Below are 20,279 nucleotides of genomic sequence, written 5' to 3'. Positions count from 1 at the left end.
ACAACATATTACACTGGCAGAATAGGCATAGAAAGACATTTACAAAACAGGCTTTGTGAGCTCAAAAATAAAAGAAGCATATAGCCAACTGATTGGAGAAGGTGACTTGGCTAACCAGTGAAGGACAGCTGTGGAGCAATGGCTGTTACCACAACCAATGACATGGAAGCACTGGGCAGGATAGAAATGGGAGGCAGAGCAAAACTACCCCTATGTGGATGACAGGTCTTACATATGGATATCAAATTATGGGATATGTATATGTGTATGTGTGTGTGTGTGTGTGTGTGTGTGTGTGTGTGTGTGTATGTGTGTGTGCATACATCTAACATGGAAACCTAACAGAGCAACGTATGGAGCTAAGGAATGAGTTCAGGCATAAAACCAGCCCACAGTCTACAAACATCTGCCACGTTTCTATACATTGGCGGTAAACAATCTGAGAATGAAATTAAGGGAACTATCACACTTACAGTAGAGTAAAAGGAAAATACTGAAGGATGGGGCTGCGGAGGTGATCTCAGCAGTAGGGCACACACTCAGCAAATGTGCACAAGGCCCCAGGTTCCATCCCTGCTGGCACAAAACAAATAAATAAGTGTAACCAAAGGCCTGTGCCCTGAACAGCACAAACACTGCTGGCGGAAACTGTAAAAGACCTCCTGCCATGTTCATAACTGAGAATTAACCCTGTGGAGGCCACAGTGCTCCCCACACTGACGGACACAATGCAGTGGGAAACCCTTCAGAAATCCCAGTGATTTCTTTACAGAAATTGGCAGATTGATCCTAAAATTCATATGGAAATGCAAAGACCCAGTACATCCAAAAATCACCTTTAAAATGAAGACTCTAAAGTGTAAGCCTCACATTTCCAATCTCAAAACTCAGCGCCTTGTTACAGTGACCCAGGCAGTGTGGTGCTAACATACAAATGGCCCCTGAGATCCAGAGAGTAAACTACGAGTTACACGGATGTCATCAACTGCCTTAAACAAGCTTCGAAGAAAAGCTGAAATGGAAACAGGGTGGTCATGTCACACATGCGGCTGGGACAACTGAATCTCCACATGTGAAAGAGTGAGGCGGACTCCAACCTCATGCCATACACGACGGCTCACTCAAAACGTACCCCGGAATGTTATAGGAAAACCTGGGTATACATCTTTTGATTGTGATGATTTCTTAAGTATGACCCCCACAAAAGAACCACCCAAAAAAATGGAGAAGGGGGAAACAAGTAGGGGAAGACACAGAGGAGGGGGAGAGGGAGAGATAGAAGGAGGGGCAGAGGAATAGGAGAGAGAAGAAGGGGGAGAAAGGAAGAAAAATGATTTTTTTTCTGCAATGAAGGTGAAATAACCCATGGAACAGGAAAATTTTGCAAACCACATATCTGATTAAGGTCAGTTATCCAGAATATGGGTTTGCTATTTTGTTCTGTTTTTAGTCTTAAGGAGTTGGAGAGATGGCTTGACCCTTGAGAGAACTCACTGCTCTTGCAGAGGACCTCAGTTCTGTCCCACTGAATTCATTTTGGTGGCTCACAACCACCTCTAACTCCAGCTCTGAGGCTCAGATACCCTCTCCTGGCCTCCATAGGCACTGCACACGTGAGCATGTGCGCGCGCGCACACACACACACACGCGCGCGCGCGCGCACACACACACACACACACAGTTTGGGAAAAAGTCTTTTAAAAAAATTAAACATAAAGTTTCTTTTGAGCCAGCCATCCACTCCTGGATAGTTCCTCAACAGAACTTTAAAACTCATCTGCACAAAAACTTGTGCACAGACATTTAGAGTGGCATTACTTACATCAGTCAGAGTAAGGACAACTCATAAGCATGATATGAACACATAAAGGGATGTTACCCAGCAATGAAAAGGAATGAGGCCCTTATACAACTCTACAACATGGGTAAGACATGAAAGTGAGGCTGAGCTAAAGAAGCCAGGAATGAAGATGCACATATTCTACAGCTTTGTTTATATAAGTCCACAATGGGCAAATCTGTAGACAGAGGAAAAACTTCATGGTTCCCAGGGTCTGGACAGAAGAAACAATGAATGGCTGCAAATAAGTTTGGAGCCAGAGCTATACAAGTGGAGAGGGGGGTGAGCGAGCTAAAAGTCTTGTGTGTGGCTTTTGTCTTCTCATTTTTAAAATGTTCCATCCATCTTCAATGTCGACAAGTGTTATGACTAGTCACCTTGAAATAGTCCTGGTGGCCCTTTGGGCCTGTTACACAGAGGGTTTGCCAAACACCAACTAAGCCTGTGACCTCTAGAATCTACTCCTGGGATCCACCCAGCAGCTTCTAGTTCCTGGTGCTGCTTCAGGCTCTTAGTTTAGTCCCAGCTGACTCCAGCATTCCCAGATCCATCTACACAGGGCGCCTCTGCCCACTCTCAGGGGCCCGTCTCCTTGGAAAACACCTGTCCTAGCTACCAGGCACTAATAAAGTCCAAGTGTTGATAGCCAGCACCTCCCATGCACCATGTCTTCTCTTCCCAGAGCACCTCATTCTCCAAGCATAGCATCCTGGCAGCTCCTCACGTTCCTTCAGTGCTGACCCACAACTCACTTACTCTGTACCCTGGGATTCTCTGCTTCCCCTGTATCTCATCCCAGCCTCCCACATAGATAGGACTCTGTCCTGTGTGCCGTGTGGGACACTGAGCAGCAGGACTGTGCACATTCATAAATATGCCACTTCCCTTCCCGTTTGCACATGACTTGCTGGTGGCTGTAAAGCCTTCTGATTTCAGCTGTCAGACAGGAAGTCCCAGAATCCAGTAGTTGCTCAGTCCACGAAGCTGGGTGTCTCATCGGGTCTCTAATATATGTCAGGATCCCAAAGAAGTTGGCTCTAATGGCAGTGAAGGAATGGACTTGCCAGCAGAGTGAGGGCAAGCAGGCAAAGAGAGAAAATGTCTTTCTCCCTTATCTTTTAAGTAGGTTGGCACTAGAAGGTGTGGCCCAGATTTAGGGTGGGTCTTCCCACCTCAAATGATCCAGATTTAAGGTGAATCTTCCAATCTCAAGTGATATGTATTTTAAGAATCTTCCAAGTTCAAGTGATATGGATTTAAGGTGGGGCATCCTACCTCAAATTATCCTGTTAACTAAACATCATTCACAGGTGTGCCCAGTGACTTGGGTTTATTTATAGTTAATTCCAGATGTAATCAAGTTGACAACCAAGAATAGACATTGCAATGGCTTACAGAAATTTCCTTCAGCTCACTTCTTTGTACCGTAGATTAATTTTTAAAGAGATGTGTATATTAAACATAAAACATTATTTACCAAAAAATCAAATTTATTAACAAAGATGTCATCACCTCCTCCAAGTGGAGAGTTATCTGTAAGTTCAAGGCCTGTCTGTCACAGAAAGGAGAGAAGCCTGGGAGAGAAAGCTAAGTAACCCAGCACTGGGCAGATTCCTTCATCCTAATGGAGTCAGAAGAGCAAAGATGGTTTGGGAAGGGATGCTTTCCTCTCTGTGCCTTAGTGACATCAGTACCATGCTGTTGTCTCCCACCCTGGGAGAGGTCAGTCCTTAGAAAACTCTAAAAACAGGCAACAAATCCAACAAAAACTGAAATTTGCCTAGCATCAACCATGCATGGTGCTCTACTGAAGAGTCCTCCTTCAACACTTCCCTCTTCCTGATAATACTTCCAACTCATAAACAATATGTATGTACACTGTGTGTGTGTGTGTGTGTGTGTGTGTGTGTGTGTGTGTGTGTGTGTGTGTGTGTGTCCTGGGCGCTGGGAGGGTGTACCAGGAATATGTGTGCTGTGTGTGAATATATGTGTATACTGTGTGTGTGTGTGTGTGTGTGTGTGTGTGTGCTGGCTGTGTATGTGTCTGAGCTAGATGTGTGTGCACTTGCCTATGTTTGCAGGTTTATGTGGAGAGATTCTGGTGGAGGGGTACATGCATACATATGTATACATGCATGGGAAAATCAGAGCACAGCCTTGGGTGTCATTCTATAACAGGACCCTAGACCTTAGCACAACTGACTCCATGATGGAAGTACCATTTAGTCCATAAAACTCAGCACATATACAGCATCATCTGCAGAGACAAAAACAAAAACTTAAAACAAAAAAAAAAAAAACTAATCCATCAAAGTTCACAGTTGTGGAAAAGTCTCTAAATGTACTGGTTTTGCTGTTTGGCTTATGTAGTTCTGCTTCTGGCTAACTGTTCTTGTTAACTGAGGTGTGTCAGCATGGAGTGTGGTTTTGTGCCTAGAAGTTCTCCTTGAGAAAGGCTTAGGGCTACGCTGAACACCCAGTGTAGTCTCCTGCTGGCTAATAAAGACTTTCTATTGGTTCTATTGTTTAAACCCATGTCTGAGTGGTCTTCTCTGGTGGATATTCCATAATAGTTCCTCAGACACTTTATTTGAGATGGGCTCCCTCATTAGCTTGGAGCTTCCCAGGTGAGTTAGTCTAGGTGGCCAGTGAGTGCTTCCTGTCTCTCCCGCCCATCTCAGCATCACAGGGATTGCGAAGGACACCTAGCATTTTATGTGGGCTCTGAGGAAGATGCACTTCTGAGGCAAATGCTCTTCCAAAGAAGCTGTCGCCCCAGGTCTCATAAAAAATATCACTAACGCCACTTTTCAGACCAGGCAATGCTGGCCAATCTGCCCAGTGTTCTATGATTTTCCAGGGCAGCATGGCTGACAACTGGGGCTGAAAGCAGGCAGGCCACCTCCAGGCTGTGTACTCTGGCTCCTGAGGGATGTTATCCTGGGAAGTGTCTGCCTGCCATTTGTTTCCTGAACTCGGTGGGCCAGAAGAGTGTTGGGCCCCAGCCCCACCGCGTCTCTGTGAGTTGCTAGAGTTGCTAGTCAGCCTACAAGTGCAACTTGTTTTCCAGTCCAAGTGCTTCCTGTTTTCTAGTTCTGCCTTACTGCCCTGGCCTTGACCCTCTGACATAAACATCTAGCAGGAGGAAAACATGCTCTCTTCTACCTGGGGTTTTTCCACTGTGCTGTAAACCTGTATATAAAGCTCCTCCCTCCTACAAGAGAGACCTCTTAGCACTTGTAATGAAGACACACACACACATACTCTCCTGGCAATAAAGGCAGCACGTGCATTCTCTTAGTACAAACAAGTGGACGTCTTGTCTCTCTTTTCCTGATACCTTGGAGTTGCTTGTGGCGCTGGCGCCACAGAAGAGTGAGGCAAGGATCCAGGTGCCAGACCCCAGCTGGGTCTGGAGGGCGTGTTGCCATTTGCTTGGGCAGCAGAGGGCAGCAGAGATTGTGGGGCAAGAGCGAGTTCCCCCTCAGGCTTCTGGCCAGCAAGCTACCACCCTAAGAACACGGTCAGACCAGCCATGCGGTCTCCTCTGAGGCAGGGAGAGCTGGGAACCATCCTTAGAATTCTAGAAGAAAGCAGATCCGAGACATCAGAAGTCCCACAAGGAACTGGGGTGCCCAGGAGCAGTACCTCAGAACAAAGGGGCCCTACTTCCAGTCCCCAGGGGGCCACCCAAGATGCTCGGGCCATCCCCACACCACACAGCTCTTGGGTTTCATACCTCCCAGGAGTACAAAATCTGGCTGCAAGACCCGAAGACCCCTCTTGTTAATTTCTAAACACTTGGGCAGGACTAGCATTTAATTCTCAGAAAATGAACTTTAAAATTAAAATCAGGCAATACATTGCACTGCTATGTCCAAGCTGCTGACAATACGAAACATCTTAAATACAGACACCGTTAATTCACAGACATCAAAATTATTTTATTGCCTCAAATCATCTGAAATAATTGTTTGGGATCAGAGCAGAGGGGCATGGAATATAGCAGAGAAAACTGTCAGGTAGAAAAAAGCCACAAAGAAAATACCCTTGCATGGTTAAAAAAGAACCATTCAAAAATAAATAAATAACTGGCCTGGAGCCGCTCGATTTGATATTTAACTCAGGCTTTGTTAAATAAGCAGAAAGCAGACTTCATAAGTTTGTGATTCCTTCTTGAAGAAAATGTGATTTCTTATTTCCCCAGAGAGAAGTTTCAAGAATGCCAGCAGGCTTCTCTGGTATCAAATGTTTCCCTGTTATTGTGAGTAAATTATATTTGAATCAAAATCAGATGGATTAAACTTAAAATACCCATGAGATTTTTCAAAAGTACAAGGAAATATGTCATGTGCCCCAAAACAGCATTGCCATGTAACAGCCCTTTGGCGATGTCTCGGCACTGGAACATCAGCAGGGAATCAAAACTCACCTGAATTTTCCAGTTTCCTGAATTCAGAGCAACTCTGTAAGCCTAGACTGTTGCTTGTGGTTACTAAGGTAGAAGTCTGCAACCTTTGGTGTCTTTAAAAATTTCCAAAATATGACCCTTTGATATTTGGGAAGAGAAAGGCGTGGTACGGGGGCAGGGTGATCTCTTTTAAACTTGCAGGGCGCAAACCCTGGTTTTTGTTTTTATCTACAAAGCCTCCCTGGAATGGAAATAACAGCCAGGAAGAAGGGAACTGTAATGAAACGCACACTGTCTCTCGTGATGGGTCAAGGTCACTGTGAGGCTGTGGTTTGGCAGCAGCCTCCCTAGATGCACTGCAGCTCTCTCTGTGAGGGAGGGAGAAGCAGACAGCAGCTGCCTGCACAGAACCAGGCAGCAGCATGGTGGTGAGCCATCCTCCAACAGTCTTAGTGAATCTGCACATCTGAGAGGAGCCAGGCCTGGGGCTGGGGAGAGAGTCTGGTTGGTAAAATGTTTGCCTCACTAATATGAGGACCTGAGTACAATCTCCAAAACCCATATTAAAAGAAAGAAAGGAAGGAAGGAAGGAAGGAAGGAAGGAAGGAAGAAAGAAAGAAAGAAAGAAAGAAAGAAAGAAAGAAAGAAAGAAAGAAAGAAAGAAAGAAAGAAAGGCCTGGCATGATGGCATGCTTATAACCATAATCCCAGTGCTAAAGAGATGGAGGTTAGAGACAACTGGAAACCTTGGCTTGCTGGCCAGATATTCTAGCCTGCTTGGCAATCCCCAGACCTGTAAGAGAGCCTGTCTCCAACAAAAAGAAAAAGGTATATGCACCTGAGAGATGGCACTGGAGGTCATCTTATGGCATCCAAATACATGTGTACATACATGCATACACAACTGTACGCATGCTCCTGTCCACACATAATACAAAGGGAATCCACTCCCAAGTATCGCCCTCCGTTTGGACCAACCACTACGAGTGGTCATAACAAGTCCTGCAGAGCAGTAACGAGCAGGCACTGCTTCCAGCATCATGCACTGCATCTGCGTCAACAGAGTAAAGTGGTGCCCTGGGGAGAAGCCTATGAACAGCACTGGAGCCGGCGAATGCAATAAATTCAGGGGCTCATATTGCCGTGTGGTCTCTGTGGCAGTTCCTCGGGTGCTGATAAGCTTGCAAAGGTTCTGTGCAGAACTTGTTAAGTCATAAAATCATCTCTTGATTCTCAATCATAAAACAATGTCTATTTTATGTTAACACAACCTTGGGGAGACTGCAGATAACTGTGGATCTTTCTAAAGATCCTTTCTGCAGTCTTCATTTCCTGCACCCACCAGTATGCCTCCGTATTTGTAGAAAGGCATTCCTTCCCCAATAGTAAACACAAATAGTAACACGGAGGCTAAGAGCTCAGAGGTCTTCTAAATAACAGTTTAGAAAGTCAGCCATTGGGCACATGTGAGCAGTTAGAATCAAACGTCTATAAACAGATGACTCGGGTTACCTGGGAAGCTGGGAACAGAGCGCCCTATTTGTGGTGATTCATTTGTACTAATATATATTGACCTGCGCCCACACACACACACAAAGGGATTTTACCAAACCAATTCCAAATGCAACATCACAGAGTCTAAGTGCAGTCTTGCTGCTTTCGTTTAACCCATAGATAGGTACTGTGTGATGTGACAAAGAAGAGGTGTGTGGGAGATCCAAACAAGTGAGGCTTCACCAGACTCAGAAAACTACAGATGCACATGTACACGCAAGCTAAGTCACTATTGTAGAGTTAAGCTGCGGTGAGATAACAACAAAGGGCATCTCAACAACAGGGCTGTAGGGGAAATGGACAGTGAAGAAAAGAAGAGGAAAGTCCAGCGGGGCTCACTGAAGGAAGAGCTGGAATAAATGGAGAATCAGAGACGGGGAGAGGGTGTCATTGAGAAGGGAGACAGGTGTGGAGAACAGACCAGCAAGCTGCAAGGGCGTGTGTATGGAGATGCCAGACGTGTTATCTCTGCCAATTAGCATCCAATAAGCACAAACTGCAATGGTTCATATTCCTGTGACTGAAGCATCTTCGCTCATTTCCTAACTTCCCAGTCGTCAGGCAAAGCAAGAAACTCATCAAAGCTAAATGGAGTAGCATTCCCTTAGGTGGCAGAGGGGGAAGGGTGAGAAGGGAGACAAGATATGATACGTACTATTTAACAAATCCATGCCTATAGAGCCCTTTCCGGTCACCAGAGTCATGTGTCTTTTCAGTCTGCCAACACTCTGTGACAGTCAGGCACAGTCCTAACATGAGTTTTTATGTCATAACCATCCAACATGCAATGCAAATACAGAGTGGAAGGGACTTTGGGAGGCAGCAGCACCTCCATCCATCTCCCTGTGTTCCTTGGAGGCCACAGCCTGCCAGCGACTTGGGTTCCAGGTCCATTCATCTATGGCATGAAACAGATGACATCAAAAGGGCAAATACCTGACTGTAAAGATGGGAGAGAAATCAGAAGAACAAGTCTCTAAAACTGTAAAGGGCTTCAAAGTCCTTTGCTGTGGAAGCCCAGAAGATAAATGCCTCAGCTCAGGCTTTTAGGGTCACTTCAGAAACGGGCATAGACAACAAAAACAAATGAGCGTGCCTGGGTTTCAATACAGCTTGCTTTATAGGAAGATGGTAGAAGGTGCGTCCCTGGGAGATGGCGGAAGGCAATGGCTGCAAGACAGTACAGCAGAACCCTGGAGTCACGATGTGCTAAAGGGCATCTTAGAGACGACCTGGCTTCTTGGCTCCTAAGGCTGGGGAAAGATACAGTATCGGAGGTTTCAGCATTGTAATAAGGCAAGAAAAAGAAATAAAAGGCACCCAGATAAAAACTGTATTTCCAGGTGACATGGTTATCTGTATAGAAAATACCAAGAAGTTTATAAAAATAGTTTTTTTCTTTTAAATCCTAGCACTAATAAGGGAGGCCAGCAAGGCTGAAGACCCAGCGTCCCCAAACTCAGCATTCAAAAACTCATGTGTAGTATATATGTTAACATGAACACATGCAAACCAAAATTAAAGACTCATTAGCATTTGCAAACACTTCAAAGAACATTCAAAATTTATGTCTGAACTTAACAAACATGTTGAGTTCTATGCACTGGAAATAACAAAAACTAAAAACCAAGCCAAACCTGAATATATGTGAGACAAGCTGTGACCCTAGACTCTCCAAACTGATCTCTGGATTTTCTGTAGGCATGGGCAAAATTACTCTAAATTTTATACAGAAAAGCGTAGGCCTTATATGAAACACAATAGAATAAAGTGGTAGGAGCTATTCCACCCAGCATTAAGACTCCCTATGATTACAGTAAAAGAGACAGAGGGCACTGACAGACACCCATAGACCAGTGGGAAAGCATAAAGACCAACAAACAGATCCTCACAACTATAGCCATGTGGCTTGTGAAGGTTGTTTAATTTTTGAAACAGAATCTAGCTATGGAGCCCAGGCTGACCTGAACTCACTATATAGCCAGGCTGGCCTTCAACTTAGAGTCCTGCCTTTGCCTCCTGCATGCTAGGATCCCAGGTATGTGCCACCATGCCCAGGGGCTACATGATTTTTGAAACAAATACAAAAACTAATCAACAGAGATGCATTCAACAAATGCTGATGTAGCGCTTGAACATCTATGAGTCAGACAAAACTGTTGAGGAAGGCAGTGGCCTGTACCCAGCCAATCTCCCCACTGTGCTTCCTAAGAACAGACCTGGGACCTGAAATCCGTCTACCCACATAGCTGTGCCGGGATTACACCTTATGTGACATGATGCAGCTCCCATGCTGCAAGCTCAGCATGTGTTCTTTTGTTTTGTTTGATAGTGTCCCATGACACCCGCCCAACCCTACTATCTATCACCCAGCAGGAAGGAACACAGCCCTTTCACTGCAGCATGAAAATCAAGTTCATAAACAAATTGCCCTATGTGGGCAGCCAGGGGCAATCAGCTGCCCATGGAGACATACATGTGCTCCTGAAACTGATCTTGCTATGTCTCTGCTTCATAAAATAGGGCATAATTCTATCTAGCACTTAGCTGTTGCATTGTACTTGGTGAGCCTGATACTAATTTTCAATGGGCAGTATGTAGATGTGTATTGCTGGTGGTAAGTATGGTGGTGGTCTTTGCTGGGATCTTCACCTGAGATTGACAACCAGTTTACAGTGCTCTACTCAACAAAATAAGCCCAACTTCTGCCCTAGCCTGAAACAAAATCCAGTCATAATACATCATGCCTTAAATACAGAATTAACACTAGATAAAGCTTAGAAATAATGTGCAGAATATCTTAGGGTTGAGGCAAGGCAGAGCTCTTAGACTTGACACAAAAAGCATACACCAAAACAGGACTCACCAAAACCACAAATCCTGCTGCAGGAGTACTTAGTTGAAAGAAACGAAACAAGCTACAGGCTCCCAGCATGCCAACCGTCTGACATGGTGGTACAGCGTCATCTACAAACATGTCAGGCTGCATTCACAGCACCCTGGGGTGCAAGTGACTCAGGGGCACTTTTGGCTTTTCGCTTTTTTGCAAGGAGGAGGGACACACTGGACAAGCAGACAGTGCCGTTCCCCAAATCAAACCTGGTGTCTTCTCAGTACACTCAAGATTCTTTAATTCAGGCTTCATTTTTTGGCTGTGAATTCCCTCAAAACACTTTACTTCCATGAAGTTTCCCTTCGGGTACCATCTCTCCAAACAACAGTTTTTTAGTAGGTCAAAGAGTAACTGGCGTCCTCATTCGAACAGTGTTTTTCCTAACTGTTCGCAATGCATTTGACCCAAGCAATCTATCAATTACCTGACAGTACATAAAAATATTTTTAATCAAAAGTAGAATATGAAAAACTTACAAAGACTAACTTAACACTGACATTACTTTACTGTGGTAATGTTAAAAATTCCTTTTAGTATGCATTCCTGGGGACATTCCCTGTTCCTCAGTTTTATTATCCATCTTGGTAAGTGTAATATCAGGATATCTCCAGCTTCACTACAGTCAGTCAGTTTTTGCTATTGTATAGTGTGAATTTAATAAACTCATTCAAGAAAGGTAGAAGATCAAAAACAAACCCCACTGTGAAACTCCAGACACAACACAAAGCCAACAGAAATATAAGGAACCAAGCCAGGCATGATGGCTCATGTCCATAAATCCCAACACTGGGGAGGCTGAGGCGGGAGGATCACTGTGAGCTCAAGACTAGCCTGAGCTACACAGTGAGTCTGAGGTCAGTCTAGACAACAGAACAAGACTTTGTCTCCCTCCCCCACAAAAAAGTTAAACAAATATAGAAAGATGGGAAAAGAAAGGAAGGATTGGTGAGGTCATATATATGGCCCATGTCCTCCTCACGCTAGTAACAACTTTGTCACCTGTCATGACAGGCCCAGCTTACAGAGAAGATTTCCCCTGACCCCATACCAAATATCATGAGCCAACCCTGTCACACATCTCACCAAAGGGGAAGAACGCTAGCACAGAACATGGGTAAGTCAGTAGCTAGAATCCAAAAGTCTGACAGGGCACTGTCAGCAGGCTGGAGTTCAGAAGACACAGGAACAAACATCTCAGACTGAATGCCAAACAAAGGCAGAAAGTCTACCTTCTCCACAAAGAGAAACACTGGAAGATGGGGAAGATGGGGAAGCTAGACACACGGCGCCTCCTGTGAAAAGGAAAGCGGGTTCGGGCACTGAGTGTGGAGTCACAGCAGCACCACACATCCTGTTACAGCAAGACCTGCACATCCTGTGGATGTTAGGAAATGGAAAAGCAGAGCACTCAAATGATGCCGTGTGGACTGCAGGGGACACACAGGGTGAGAGTGGCTGGCGCCATGAAGAAGCCAGGCATCAGGAGGAGAAGAGAAAGTGCAGAACAGGCAAGCATGCTGCAGCCACACCCCCCGCCTGTACCGCCATTTAGACTGAAACAAGACAAGGAGACGGACACCCAGTCAAATGACTGGACTGCAGTCTGATGGCGACCCTGTGCTCACGGGGAATCCCACCGTTCTCAGCCTCCAACGCAGCCTGGAACAGCCTGTCCCGTGAAGCCAATCCTGCGCTAATTCCCTGAGCTAGGGAAGGGGGTGTGGCAGGCCAATAAACTGCCATGTGTCACAGGACAAGTGGCTTGGTTCACTCCTACCCCGCATATTTCCACCTTGCTGCAGAAATTCTATATAGCCAGTAAGTTTTCAGCTGTGATGTACAATCCAGTACCATGGAGTCCAGCAACTCAAAATCCTGTCTGCCTGGACTTCTTCAGTCCAGTTTCCCACATTGCTCACCCTGGCAGGTGTGAGTGTGCAAGCACATAGCATGTATGCACAGGTGCAGTTACAGGTGTGTGTGTATGGGAGCCAGAAAACAACATTAAGTGTCTCCCTCTGTCAGCCCCCTCTTATTTTTCACTAAATGTGGATGGAGTTTACTGATTGGTTGGACTGGCTGACTAGCTGACCAGCTACACCTCAGTGTCCTCCTGTTGGTACTTCCCGAGTACCGGGATTATATGTGTGCAATGCCACATCCGGATTTTTACATTGGTACTGGGGATCTGAACTCATACCCTAACACTTGTGTAGCAAGCACCTTACCCACTGGTCCACATCCTCAGCCTTCACTGTAGCATATCTTGACTACCTGCTGCTCACCATGATGTATCTCAGGTATGTGCTTATTGTTTCTCACATAGTTCCTGGTGCCCCTCCCACACAGCATGTTATTCAACAAATAATCATTATCCTACAGTGTCCCAGGACCAAGGAATAAGACAACCCCTGCCCCTGAGCAGTTTGCTGTCTAGTGCTATGTGTTCACACACAGAGCTACAGTGGTCTCTGACCCAGAAGCAACTTGCGAGGGGAAAAAGCTGGAGGAGCATCTTCAAGAAGATTTACAATGCCCCTCCCAGTTCCTGCACAATTCAGTATTTCAGCCATCATCAAAGGAACCACAGTTTTAATTAGCTCAGGGTGGAAGGACCAGACAGACAGGGGCTCCTCCTGGGAAAGAAGTTGATCACCTGCTGGAAGCCCCTGGGACCCATGGGAGGCAAAAACAGAGAACATCTCAGCAAAGAAGCCTCCACTCTGCGCTGGTATCCATTCACTCCCCAAAACCTGTGCCTGGCCTACTGCTTCTTCACCCATCCAGGCTCCCAGAGGTCACTACTGGTGCCCTTGCTCTCCCTTCTCCAACCATTTCCCCTTGCCCCACCCCAGGTAGAGATGCAGGTCCAGGCCAGTTGATAATACTTACCCCTGGCATACACATACCCCCACTGTAGGTGCCTAGAAAGTTCTGCTTAGGATTCAGAGATGGGGGACCTACCCTTTGTCCTGACCAAAAGTAAAGTTTGCCATGTGGAGGTGTAAAGAAACTGGCTCAGATCCATCACCAATTCTGGGGCAGCAACTTAGAGCACATGCTCCAGACAAAGGGTTGACTGCTTTGGCATCCCTGTACCCCAGTGCTCACATGACAAGCACACGGAAAGGCCGCCTGTTTTTGTATTTGTTTTCAGACATTAACCATTCTCTGCCCATTATCTGTAAGCCATAACTGAATGTTTGATGTGGGTACCCTCCTTCGCAATGCACTAGACATCTGAGCAGACAGGAGTGGCTCATGGCTTCTCTCCCCAGGAGCACATACCAAGAAAAGGCACAGATTTGGTAACTGGGCAGGAGAACATGTAAGAAGCAATGGGCGAGCGGATGGGAAGGAGTCTGGGGTAGCTCAAGGAGGGGTCTGCCCAGTGGAATTGAGAGCAGTCACTTAGGCCCTAGGGAGGAGGGACTAGTTTATAGGAGAAACAGAATTCAAGCCTGGCAAATTTTGAAGAAAGAGTAAAATAAGGAATAGTGGGGAATACAACACTTTACCTATGCAAGCATTTAATGAAGAAATAAATCAGAAGATCAGAGTAGTAATCCACAAGGATACAGTCACGTGGGCGAGCACGGGGCTCGCACTGGATGCTGTCAGGCAGAAGATGGGCTCTGTGGGGGCCGGGTGGGAAAGGAGGCTGGGGAGGGAGGTAAAGATCAGAAGGTGGGAGGTGGGAAACGCCTTTCCCCAGCGGGGGCGGCAGGGAAACAGAAGGTTCTGGAAGAAAGCATAAAACAATCTAAGAGCTCTGGGCAGGATGCGGGAAGAAAAATAACAGTTCTGCGTCCTACAATTTAGAAATTAATCACACACTAGGGAATTTTTTTCTAAAAGGAGAACAGCTTCCTATCGTTTTCTTTTTTAAAAATCTATGTACACCCGTCACATAAAAGGAACACATAATGCCTTCTACACCACGGTGGAAGAAATCCGTCCCCAAAGGTCCTTCCTTTGTATAAATCATGCCGCCACAATCGACGCTTCAATAAAAATGAATATTTATGAAATGTAAAATGACTTGGGTTAACTTATTCCAATTTCACCCTCTAAATTTAGATTTTTTTAAATCACGCCAAAATGTAGATTTTGATTACAAAAGCAAGTTGGGCGGGGGGGGGGGCAGGGAATATATATATACTTGACAAGAGCAATTTTTTTTTTAAGTTGAAGTATGACAAAGGATGACAGAAAGGTGGCTGGTTGGGCTAAAAACAGTTGTACTATCTTCAAAGTAGCTGTTTAATTCAACAACAAAGCCACACTAGACAAAGTATAAACCCTAAATAGTCCAACCACTCTCATTTCATGGCACAGCCCAAACCCAGCCTTTCCTTTCTTATTATCCTTTCCAAGCTTCCTCAGGCATATGGACTGTTAGCTTGCTCCCTGTCCACACAAAAGTCAGCATGCCGTTTTGACTTGGCCTTTGCAGCTACTGTATCTTGGCAATCTCTCTGTTCCTAGAGATGCCCCATCTTTTATGCCTCCATGATGTATCCTTGAGGCTGAACCATCACTCGTTTAACTAGCCCCTGTTGATGGGCACCTGTGATGCTTCCAATCTCTGTCTACTGCAGATGAAGCTCCAGTGAACAGCCTGGTGCAGTCCTCATTTGGCATGTGTGTGAGCAAATCTGGAAGGCAAATTCCCAGAAATTGAATTCCTGAGATCGAAGGTAAATGTGCATTTAAATTTTTGGTAGATGCAGCCAAGTTGTCTTCCATAAGAGTGGAGCCAGCTGACACCCTCTAACAACACACTAGAGTGGCGCTCTCTCTCTCTCTCTCTCTCTCTCTCTCTCTCTCTCTCTCTCTCTCTCTCTCTCTCTCTCTCTCTCTCTCTCTCTCTCCCCCCACCCCACCCCCTCTCAACTGACAGAATGGATCATTGTTTCTGGATGTTTGCCAATCTAGAAAATGAAAACTGGTATTTGCATTTTCCTCACTGGATGAACTTGAGTGTCTTTTTACGTGTTTAAGAATCAACTGTACTTCTTTGGGGGTAAATTGTTCAAAACCTCTGTCTGATTTGTAATCATTGCTGACATTCTTCTTGAGCACTTCTAGAAGCTTCTGCCCTATTGGGGAAACTAGTCCTTGCCTTTTGGTACATGCTGTTGTACCCTAGGCTGTCTTCTGACTTTGCTTTTGTTATTTTTGTCATACAAAAGGCTTTTTAAAAAAATTGTATTTAGTGTGTATGGATGTTTTGTCTGCTTGTAAGTCTGTGCACTGTGTGCATGCAATGCTCCCAAAGACCAGAGAGGTGTTGAACCCCTTGGAACCGTAGTTACAAATGGTTGTGAGTCACCATGTGGGTGCTGAGAACTGAGCCCAGGTCCTGTGGAAGAGTAGCAACTGCTCTTAACTACTAAGTCATCTCTCTGCCCCATACAGACTTTTAATGTGATCTGATTATCAGTTTCTTGATTCTCTGTTAGTACAAAGGCCTTCCTCACACAATCATAAATAAATTCTCCTTTTCTCATACTCATTTTTTCATTTTTTGCTCTTAACAAGCACTGTGCTATAGACTGGTAATCCCAGCACTCGGGAGACCACAGCAGGAAGATTGCTGCAAGTTCAAAGCCAACTTGGGTTACACAGTGAATTCAAGACCAACCTGAGATGTACATTAAAATTATATCAAAACCAGCATACACACATACATGCATACACACATGGGGAAAGAATGGTTATATCAGAAACTCTAGAGCATAGTGCATATACCAACCCCACTGTTTGACCTTGGATAAGTTATCTAAACTCCCTAGCCTGTTTTCACATCCATAATGAGGATAATGATGGTTAATGAATCACCACATTATTGTGAAAATTAAATGTATTAATGTAGTTTCCCATGGTGCCTGGTGTGTAATACACCAAAAGTGTGGGCTGTCACCATCACATCTGCTTGGGATTTAACTTTTTTTAAGGTGTGATGACCAGAAATAGCATCAGTCTAACCCACAGGGCTCCCTGGCTGTCCCAACACCATTTTCTCCACCGACCTGAGATGCCACTTTCACCATGCATCATATTCCTGTATGTGCCTAAGAGCTCCTGACTTTTCCTCCTTCCTTTGTTATCTCTAATCAATTGCCTTATCAGTCTGGCACACTATCATAGAAACAATAGCCAGTCAGTCACCTCATGTTTCCATTCATTCAAGGTGGCCCAGAGATATGAAACCTTAAAAAGGCTTGAAGGTTTGAATCTTGAAGGTTTGAATGTAAATCTAGCCAGGAATTGGTGACGCACACCTCTAACCCCAGCACTCGGGAGGCAGAGGCAGAGAGATCTCTGTGAGTTCCAGGCCAGCCTGGTCTACAAGAGCTAGTTCCAGGACAGCCTTCAAAGCTACAAAGAGAAACCCTGCCTCAAAAACAAAAAACAAAAAAAAAAAAAAAAAAAACACGTAAATCTACCGCTAGGCTGCAGTTGATAAAAGGGTACAACTGTCTTGCAGAATACAAAGAAGGAAGGGCTGAAGCTAAGATGACAATGTTGTGCCCAAATTCTGAACCCCAAAATCACCAAGAGGCCCATTTCAATGCAAAAGCAGAGTCTTTTATTGCAGATGTTTAACGAGCTAACCCCATTAGCTCCGGCCCTTCACCCCACCACCATGGCGGATGGCTGGAGAAAGACCCCAAGCAACCTCAGGGCAGGGATCTTAAAGGGCAGCGTAAGGGGAGTGTCTAGGGGTGTGAAACAGTCTCAGGATTGGTGTGCTTCCAGGTTTGGGTGACCTGCCCTGTGTTGATTGGTCAACTGGTTGTTATGGCCCATAGGCCCTCCCAGGGCTGTTCTGCATGCCACTGTTGTATGTTGTCCGTAAAGCACACCCAGAGCCCTAAAGCACAGCCCAGCCAGCTAACTTCTGATTGGTTCCTTGCCATGAGGAGGGCATTGACCTTAGTGACCAAGACAGGAGCGGCAAGATCATGCAAGCACATGTTAGCCTGTAATGGCTGCTAAAATGGGGGACTGGTCACTACAGACAAGGTTAGCTTCAAAAGCATTCGATGCTAGTACACACATGGGACTAGATAAAGCAACCCTAAACAGGTAGACCTTGTCATCTAAAGGGAGCACACTGGTCACAGAGCTTTTGAGACAATCTGGTACAGTTAACAACAGACTTAGATGGACGACATAGAAGCATGAGGAGAGTTGAAGATGCAATGTGAAAGACATGGTCACCAAAACTCACGAGATACAGTAAGACACACTGTTGCTGGAACCAAGGGCAAATCTAAGCAAATTCCCTAGCCTCCCTAGCTTACTTTAGACCCTTCCCCACCAGGGACCCTCCAGCCTGCCGTGTGGGCGGGAGACTCAACACAAGATGGCTGCCAGTGCTCCCCTTTTTACTTGATTTTAAAAATCACTGATTTCGGAAGACGTGCAGCTACATGACATATCAGAAGTCTCCTCCCATTTTGCTGCAGATAAAGCCTGTGATGTGCAAGCTGTGACAGTCGCTGTGTTTATGGCTTCAAAGAAAAATCAGCCTCGCGTCCTCCATGTTGTATTCAACCACATTTCTACTTTGCCTGGGCACTTAAGAAATGCTTGTCTGAACTGAGGAGCAGTACAGGGTTAATGGCAACATCTCTTGGCCTCTCCCCTCCCGCTTCAAGTCTGAAGAGATCAAGATAAGATATTTTTACTGTCTACAAGAGCATCCAATGGTCTCGTGATTACGTGCCGGGTGAATGGATCACCAGCAACCCGATTAATGACACCCACTCCAAACTATCAGAGAAATGCCTAGAAGCCTACAGTGATCTGTTATTTACTAACCTAAACCCCTCTCCTGGACCCTCTCTGCCTGGAGATAAACGGACCGTAAAAAACTGTGCTGGGTTAAGACAGTTTACCAGGCCACCTCCTGGTTTTGCTAGCTTGCCAAATAAATCTACTTGTCCCCAAACACTCTCCCTCGCAAATATTAGGGTCCCTTTCCAAGTGGGAAGTAAATGAGCTTGGATTTTATACCCAGGCCAGTGTGATCCTGTCAAGGATAAATACACCCAAGAGTGGAGGCTAGAAATACTACAATAGGGCTAACAAGGCTTAGCAGGTAAAGGCGCTTACCAACCAGCCCCACAGTCTTAAATTCAACTCAGAGTCCTAAGTAGTACAAGGAGAAAACTGAGTCCCACACGTAATCAGCTGATCTTCCCACATGCACCCTGAGCTTAAGTGTGTGCGCAGATACCTCCAGGAGACCTCATTCACGGAACAAGGAGTTCGTGCAAACAGAGGGGAAAGCCCAGCAAGCCCTTGAAATAACTAGAAACTGGGGAGGATCCTGGCAACAAGCTCAGGCCTAAAACTCGACTTCAAAACAGAAGTTCGCATCATTACATCTCCCTCCAGCAAGCACTTCCTGAGAACAGGCAACAGCCTGATTCTCCTGACAGCCTACATGAGAAGGGAGACTAAGGCAGGGCTCACACTGCACTCTTCCTAGCTCCAAAAATGGAGCTGCAAGTCTGCAGCCCAGCTGGGTCAGATCACGACGCTAGATTCTTTCAGAGCGCCCTTTTTTGTCCTAAGAGACTCAAACAAAGAGAAGCACTGAGACAGGAGACTGCCCCCACTGAGCGCCCACCCGTCACGAGCGTTGAGGGAGGGAGGCGAGAGGGGGAAGGGCTGAACCTCCGCGCACGCGCAGACCCCGACCAGGGACCCGCCCGAGGCCCCACGCGGTTTCTTCCGGGAGGGTGCAACGCACAAGCTCAGTGCGCATGCTCAGCGCTCGTGCTGTCCTACCTGCCACGGGGATGGGCTCCGCGCGGCCGGGCAAGGCTTCCTGCGCGCTGATGACTCTCGAAGCCGAGTCGCCCATCCTCGTTACCGGGATGGGGCTGGAGAGGAGCTGGAGAGCCCTTCTGGCGGCGGAGAGCATGGGCGGCGTGTCTGTCCCGCCGGCCGACCTCCAGGCCTGACTGTCTCTGAGGGACAAAGTTTCCTGAGTACGAGAAGCGGCTCGGGCCAAAAATTATGCTGGCTGGGCGCCACTGCGGGGTGTTAAAGTTCCTGCCGTCTCACCCCCTGCGGCCGGTGTTCCGGGCGCCCAGGAAGGGCTTAGCCAAGCAGGGTTTCCAGAGTGTTTCTCGTGCTCAGTCAGCCACGAAGCAGAAAAGGGAAGTCAGTGTGTGCATAAAAAGGCAGCGAGCTAGAAGAAAGGCAAAGTGTCTGCTTCTATTGGAGCCGTCTAGATAAGTCGAACTGACCCAAAGCACAATTCGCAGCACCACAAAGGATTACGTACGCAACGTGAAATATATATACAAAAATGATATATAGCATATGTGTGTACATACATTCTTTGGCCCATAAAATAGAGGCTGCAGGCACAAGTACATTGTTAATGCCATTTAGGTGAAGTTAATGGTGCATGTGGATCAGTCTCTTGAAATCATGAGAGAGAATATTCCTAGAACAAATCTCGCCTTCACCAGGTGACTAGGGCCAGATGAGTGACTGGCCCTAGTCACTGGTTTACACACGCTGCCAAAATGGGCGGATAGTCTCGTATGAAG

The 20,279-nt window shown here is 46.1% G+C and overlaps 1 protein-coding gene across 2 annotated transcripts in view; it reads right to left on the bottom strand.

Annotated features, from left to right (window-relative positions):
* The window catches only part of Msra (methionine sulfoxide reductase A), a 317,423-nt gene extending 297,534 nt beyond the window's left edge, over positions 1-19,889 (bottom strand). The window contains exon 1 of one of the 2 annotated variants that reach the window (XM_040740563.1): positions 19,507-19,889. In XM_040740563.1, the coding sequence (XP_040596497.1) occupies positions 19,507-19,642 (136 nt within the window). In that variant the 5' untranslated portion in view covers positions 19,643-19,889. The remainder of the gene's footprint in view (positions 1-19,506) is intronic. The other variant, XM_040740564.1, reaches the window with a different exon arrangement.
* Between the last annotated feature and the right edge of the window lie 390 nt (positions 19,890-20,279).

The sequence above is a fragment of the Mesocricetus auratus genome, unplaced genomic scaffold (assembly GCF_017639785.1).
Source record: "Mesocricetus auratus isolate SY011 unplaced genomic scaffold, BCM_Maur_2.0 Super-Scaffold_100707, whole genome shotgun sequence".
In the NCBI taxonomy this organism is placed as follows: domain Eukaryota; kingdom Metazoa; phylum Chordata; class Mammalia; order Rodentia; family Cricetidae; genus Mesocricetus; species Mesocricetus auratus.
Note: the sequence above shows the minus strand (reverse complement) of the source record. Positions and strands in the feature narration are given on the sequence as shown.